The sequence below is a fragment of the Micropterus dolomieu genome, linkage group LG13, assembly GCF_021292245.1.
Source record: "Micropterus dolomieu isolate WLL.071019.BEF.003 ecotype Adirondacks linkage group LG13, ASM2129224v1, whole genome shotgun sequence".
NCBI lineage: Eukaryota > Metazoa > Chordata > Actinopteri > Centrarchiformes > Centrarchidae > Micropterus > Micropterus dolomieu.
Genome location: NC_060162.1, coordinates 23,246,585 through 23,253,892, shown reverse-complemented (window position 1 = coordinate 23,253,892; position 7,308 = coordinate 23,246,585). Strand labels below are relative to the sequence as shown.

General features: G+C 43.1%; 1 protein-coding gene across 1 annotated transcript; it reads right to left on the bottom strand.

Annotated features, from left to right (window-relative positions):
* Window positions 1–572: 572 nt before the first annotated feature.
* barhl1b (BarH-like homeobox 1b) lies at window positions 573–5,435 on the bottom strand. Its single transcript, XM_046067410.1, has 3 exons — window positions 4,985–5,435; window positions 2,224–2,446; window positions 573–870 (listed from the first exon to the last, which is right to left on the bottom strand). The coding sequence occupies exons 1-3, from the start codon at window positions 5,433–5,435 to the stop codon at window positions 573–575; spliced, it is 972 nt and encodes a 323-aa protein (XP_045923366.1).
* Window positions 5,436–7,308: the final 1,873 nt, after the last annotated feature.

The window sequence follows — 7,308 nt, the reverse complement described above, 5'->3', positions numbered from 1 at the left end:
AAAAAAGAAATATTTACTAATTGTTCCTTTGGATCCTGTAACTACATTATATTGAAATTACATGGAAGGATGCTCGTTTCTGCTTTTGCCACTATCCGTGCACGTCCAAATAATAATAATAATAATAATAATGATAATCATAATAATAATAATCATAATAATAATGCCAATAGGGGGTCTAATTAGCTTTGGACTAAGGTGGACAGGTCAAAGTGCCACCAACAATTGTAGCCTATCACTGAAAATACTGAAACTTGGATTAAATAAATACATAACTTAGATGCTTTAATTCATATTGAAAAATAAATAAGTTATAAATAAAGCTCATGTCCCCCCCAAAAATGGAAAATAAAATCCTTCCACAAAGACAGTTCGAGTTTCAGTCACAAAGCTCCGTCCACATGGGTTCAGCCTACAATCGGTCGTTTCGCACCATGAAGGCCACGAACAGTTTCTTTCTTTTTCTCTTGTTCGTCACGTTTTTATATTTTTCTGTCTTTCTTTAATTTCTTCTAATGAGTCCAAAGCTGCCAAGGTCGGCGTACAAAAAAACAAAATCTGCAGGGTCCGGCTCACCGCTGCTGAGCGGGCCGAAGCACGCCGGACATGGGGGGCAGAGGAGGCGGCGGAGGGGGCTCACTGCCCCCCTGCAGGCCGTGCAGCAGGATCCGCGGAACCAGGGGTCTCTGCAGGGCCGGCGGGGGCGCCGAGGGGCCTCTGTACAGGTAGAGGGCCGCTCCGGGGTCCAGGTTGGACACCAGGCTCTGCGGGTAGAAGTACGGGGACGGAAACATCCTCTGCAGGGCGGAATAGTTTCCAGCTTCCGCCAGAAGCTCAAGTCCCACCGCAGTCTGCCTCTTCCACTTTGTCCTGGAGGGGGAAAAAGACGCTGTTTTAGCCTTAGCATGTGTATAATAAATGCATGCACTATTAGTGAGTGTGTTTTGAATCTGACACACACCAAAACATCTCCCATCCGGTTACCTGGGGTCTAATTAGAAGTCAGGGATACATCTGTTTTTTTTTCTTTTTAAATCACCAAAATCTCCAACCTGCCACTTGCGTTCGCGCCCAAGTTTGTTATTGCCAGTATGCACTGCATGCAGGTGAATAATTCATAATAAAGATAATTGAGTAGATATAGTGGTTTGTTTGAATTATTGATATGCACACATGCAACGATGCATTATTCATACTCCAAAGTGTTGTTTTTATATTTATTTATGTCATAGCTGCCTGAGAGTCAAAGCTGTAGCCTAGGCAAATAAACGCTAAAGTTAATTCAACCGATAACTGCAGAAAACATGTTTTAACACTGACGAAGACGGTTTCCCAGCGCATGGCGTTTTATTTATTTACACAATGTTGACGCCTTGGTTTTCAAAGTATTTGCAGGGTGATTGGCTGTAATCGGGCGTGAGCTTAAAAAAAAGTAATCTTGTTGCATAAAGATGCTGTAAACAGAAGAATAGGCTACATTCGGGGCTGGCAGAGCTTCCCAGACCACCCATAAATGTGTCTACGTGGTTTCATCTTGTGGTATTTTCTTTTTCTTAACAGAGAGGTAAAAGTCGGGAAAAAAGGATGCATAAAAAAACAATGTAAAAGATAAAAATAGGCTAATTAGTCATGAGGGTGTTATAGCTAATAAGGATATCAGATCAATTGATCAGCTGTCAATCAGTAGGCTAGATGTTCCTGGTAATTTTATTGAGTGTGTTATTTTAAAGTAAAATTGATGCTGAAACTAACGGTTACTCGACTTTGACATCAAATTGAATCAGAAACTACAGATAATCAATCAGTCGTTACAAGTTAAAATGGCATAATGTCACTGGTTCCACTTGATCAAATATGAGCATTTGCTTTCTTCTGTCTTCTATGACAGTTAACTGAATGTCTCTGGTGGACCCCATTGGACAACATTTTTAGACCCCTTTGGCCTCTGAGAAACTGTGAGGGGGTTTCCCACCAGTTTCTGACATTTATTGGACCAAACAATTAATCGAGGGTAAAAAATCGGCAGCTTGATTAATAATTAATACAATGTTTAGTTGCAGACCAAGTGGGTGCCTCAGTGTGCAGTTAAGTGAAGTGAACTCATTCCACCTTAAGGTTGATGGTGAAAGGAAAACATGGCGTCCCTCGGTTTATCTGGTCATGAGCAGGCCCTGAGAAATCAGATTATTCCCCCCTCCTCCCTAGCAACCGCAGTGTCTTTACCTCCGGTTCTGGTACCAAGTCTTGACCTGTGTGTCGGTGAGGTTGAGGGAGGCCGCCAGCTCCATGCGGTCCTGGACGCTCAGGTACTTCTGCCGCTCGAAGCTGCGCTCCAGCTGCGCCAGCTGGTGGTCCGTAAAGGCCGTCCGGGCCTTCCTGGGCTTCTTCAGCCGAACCTGAGGGCTGTCTCTACTGCTGGAGATCTCCCTGTCCCCCTCCTCTTTCACTGGCGGATAGAAACAGCGCCGATCAAAAAGAAGAGAAGAAGGTGAAAACAGAGCCATGGCTTCACACTGTATAAAACCACATCCATCTTTGTGTGCACGCGCTACCTCCATACATGGAGGCGCAAATAAATCTGTACAGCAGCATTGTATAAGGCAGACAAATAGCTTATCAGTGTGAACTAAAATATAAAGTAGTTTTAAAAGGGTCCATTTTATGTTCGTGTGGGCTGCTTACTGTAATCAAGAATTTGGTTCCGGAGAAAACTGAGAAATATGAAATATGAAAGCAAAAGAGAATTCTAAAAAAAATATCTGTAAAAACTATTTTAAAATTACAAAACTCTTTCACTGTATGACATATAAATAAAGGCTTTATTGGCTGAATAGTTGGTTGATTGATCAGCAAGATTTAATATTATAATAATAAAAACTCTTGCCCCACCCCCCAAAAGACGGGACAAAGTCCAACTTTGGAACAGGGCTAAATTCATTTTTAAATGCAATTTTATTCCCTTTTACGTCAGTGCGAGAAAAATGGGGGTGACCACAGAAAATCAAACCGGGAAGTTTATTTTGAATTATTTGAAATCACTGGTATGAGCACCAAGTGCATAAAGTCTACACAGTTAACTTTATGCGCATTTCAAAGAAAATGATAAAAGCGCTTCAAATATTTTTTGTTAAATATGTTTATAAACATGTCTGATTTTTACCAGCATGCTGGGGGGGTTTTTTTACAACTATTTCGCTCTATTTGAGAGGGATTGACAATTTCGACTGTGGAGTGTAAAAAAAAACACGCCGTTAGAAACAGTGCCTATAGGCTATATGGAGCTATTTGATTTGGTCTTAAATTGTTATGAAAAGCTCTTCCAATATTTACTCCTCCAATCTGATATTTTTCCCATCAGTAGACCCGCAGTCTTTGTTCTTTTTCTGCGTGGTGTCATGTCAGGACGAGCATTGATATGGGGGTGATGGGGGGAGGGGGGGGGGGAGAGATCTTAGTAGTTGAATAGTTGAGTCGTCTCAAGAAGCACAATAATCCGCCTAATTGAGCCACAAGGGAAGGACGAGCCTTTCAACCGCGACCGGAGAAACTTCACAGGACCGTGGAAATGAGTGGAAATCAAGAGCCGGGCGGCCTTGCGCGGTTACAAATCTGATTAGCGCCGGGGACAAATTGCATCAAATCCCTGAAATATTATAGGAGGCGGATTCGTGGAAATCAAAGCTACCGTGCAGAAGCGCTGTGGGCCCCGCGGCTTCTTCAATCAATCAGCGCGTCGAGGAGCATCTCCATCCACACTGTCACACACGTGAGCGCGCGCGGACGCACACACTGAATTGGTTGAGCAAATTGATGACGTGAGGCCGTATCAATAGCTACAGGGAAAGTCAGGTTGGAAGAAAAACACTGTGAGCCTGTGAAGTGAATAAAACAAAATAAAAAAACTACTGAAATAATAATAAAAATAATAATAATAATAATAATAATAATAATTAGGCCTATACATTTAGTATTAAATATTAGTATAAGCTATGTATTTGCACTGTAGCCTGCAGCGGTCGTCGTCTTTCCAGGCACTGCTTCATTAAACTGTCAATGGAGGTGACATGTCTGTTATGGCTGACATGATTGGAAACAGAGAGGCCCTTGATGGCATTTATCTGGAGGCGACCCTGTCATCTCTCCCATTCTTGCCTCCCTGACATCAACAGATGCTTTCTGGATATTCCGCTAATGCGAAGCTCGAGACGCGCCGCGCATGCACGCAGGCAGCCGCTGATTTTAAATGTAAAGAAGGAAAGAAAGAAAAAAATAATGAAAATGAACTCATTAGTCTGTCACCCAGCAGAAACAAGTGTCATGTTTCCACCACCGTGATGCAGCGGCAGAGGATGGGGTCGATTTTTCCTCATTGATGATGGCTTCCGGCGGGCTGCTACTAATGAATTGATTAAAAAAGCTACATTATTATTATTAGAATGATATAAAATAATCTGAACATTTCTAAACCTTCAAAATAAAAACGACCTTTTTTTAATTAGGCCTACGTTTATAGTTCTCTAGGTTTTCTATTTTTTTATATTCATCGAGCGTAACACAATGCTTTAATTATATTTTGAAGAGCAGTTTGGCTTTCATTGAAATTGAATTTATTGTCGTTCCAACTTCATGTCGTATTAGATTTTTCTAGCATTGCACCACACATTTTGTAACAGATCCCCCTATAACCCTTTTCTTTCATTTTATTTAATATTGAATCATGATTTAATGAGGTTTGCCCAAATTAATAATCCCTTTTTAAAGATAGAAAAAGAAGCACTTAGGCCAGACAAGCTGCACCTGAACCACACGCAAAAACTCAAACTAAGAAGGAGCCACTCCAGATACAACTACCTGCTTTTTAAGAGTCAGTCATTTTCTGCAGGAGCCAAAAGACCACTATGAGCCAAATCAGTTTCCCCTCCACTCTCACCTCCAAAGCAGAACAGCTCCTTGTGTCTACCGACAGACCGCTTTACATCCTTACCTTTATATTCACTGTCTGACGACGAGTTGCTGTGGATTTTCTCCATAAAGTCGTCCGCTATCTTCGAGGCCAGCCTCCCCGCCTCCTGGGTCGGCTGGCCATTGCTGGAGTAGGGCGCGCAAGCGGCCAGAGGCTTACAGTCCGCGAGAATATCTCTGATGAGGAAAGACGAGGTCACGGTCCTTTGCTGCGACCCCGCCGATATCTGCGCGTGCTGGAGGTGCGGCGGTAGGCCCACGCCGTGACCTTGCCTCTGGGCCACCTCCTCCGCGCACTCTCTCCTCGGCGACGGTGGCGACGAGCAGCCGCTCTCCACATCTGATCTCGGGCTGAACTCCAGAGGCGAGCGGCACTCCCCCGCCAGGCTGTCCCCTTTGGACACCGGACTTCCAGGCCTGTGGGACAGCAGCGAGTCGATGCCAAAACTGGACCCGTTGGCGGACGCCTCCATTGTCTAGCTCGAGGCCTCCTCAAACTACCATTTGGTATTCAGGACAACTTTTATTTTTGGGAGGAGGAGGGGGGGGGGGGGGGGGGGGGGGGGGGGGTGTTTTAGTCTCAGTTGATCCAGCAGAGTAAAAAAGAACCCCCCTCCCCACACCAAGAAAACTGTTTTTGGATACGCTACAAATTTAGATTATTCATCCGCTATTTCCAGTTCCCCAACTGGTTCTTAAAGAGAAAATATCTCCAGGCTCAGTTGCATTACAACAATCGTCCATGCATCCGATGTTCTTGTTTTATTTATTTTTTTGTCAAGTCTAGCAAGACGAGTCCTCCTGAAATCGATGCAGTCGCTGTAGTCTCTTTCGTAATCGATTCTTTCTGCTTCCTTTAAGACCAACTCCTTCTGCCTTCAGTTGAGAAGCCTCGCCGGCAAGACGAACCAGTTCTTGCTGAAATTATCTCACCCAGCAGAACACGAAAAAGATGCAGAATTGATGACTATTTTTGGAAATGTGAGAGCAGCAGCGCACCGGCGTCTTCGTGGGGAAAAATGCGTTTCAGCACCATGGACAGGTGCAGGCGCGTCAGACCTGAGAGAGGAGCGGGATATGTTGAGGGCAGCTCGTCATGTGGCACAGAAGTACAGATGAAAACTGTTCACATTCTTCTAAGTAGAACGACATAACTGTGGGAAAAAAACACGAAACAGAGAGAGAGAGAGAGAGAGAGAGAGGAGTCCGAGAGCTGCAGCAGGAAAAGAAAAGCAGCAAAAGAGGAAGAAGCGGAAGACTCGGGACGACGCGATGCGCGCCGCAGAAGCGAAAAAAGGGAGAGCTAAACTGGGTTAAATAGTCACAACTGGCAAGTAAAAGGACGAGATGTGATGGGGGTGGGAGGGAATCCCAAAAAATTGAACTTGAGGAAAAGTCAGGAGCTAGGTTTTAAGAGCGCCTCGTCCACGTGAGTCCCCTGTGACAAGCCTTCATTGGCTGAGGGGAGCTGGAAGTGGACCTCCCTACACGCCCACTCACTCTGCCTCTCACCCTCCCTCCCTCCCTGCCTCTCCCATCCTCTCCTCCCTGGCTCATCCTCACTTTGATAAAAGAGACACTGAATTCATCAGGAGACTCAGATCCAACTGTTTACAGGCAATTTTCACACTGTTTGCTTTCATTACATCATTGATGAGGCTTATAATGGGGTTATTATGTGGAGCGGCTCTGTGTTTTTCTTCTCGACTCCCTGTCTTTGACTGGATTGGTTTCCCCACCTCCACAGCTCCTCTATTTCCAGATTCCCCCTCAACATTTTACTTTTTATTATCAACACAAATTTTTATATTTATATTTTGTTTGTTTGTCATCATTTATTTAACGGATTTATCAGTTTTCACATTGTTTGGGTGCGCATGTGTTGATATTTAGAAATTCATGGACGAAATTATAAGTATAATAATCATTAGATTTTTTAATTATTATTATTATCTCCTGCTGGATAGTGGTGAATTTATTGTTACACTTTATTTAAATTTGTAAGAGGCCTTTGATTGTTTTGCTCTTAATGCTGAACATTAGCCTATTATTATTAAACTCTGGATTTTTTTTTTTTTTTAGTTGTTATAGATTTTGCTTTCAGTCGAAAATCTCAACTTTAAAATACCAAAACAATCTCTGCAGATACATCCTGGCCACCTTGACAAGATATATTTTATGTTGCCTTTCTAATAAGAACATTTGAGGAATAAGAAATATAGGCTATTATAAAAAAAAGGTTTTGTTTTTGAGCACGAACAATGTCTAGCCGTCGAACAGTCATTATTAACTAATAGTCCCCGGTAATTGCATACAATAGTCCGAGCAGCATGTAGCAAAACTTCA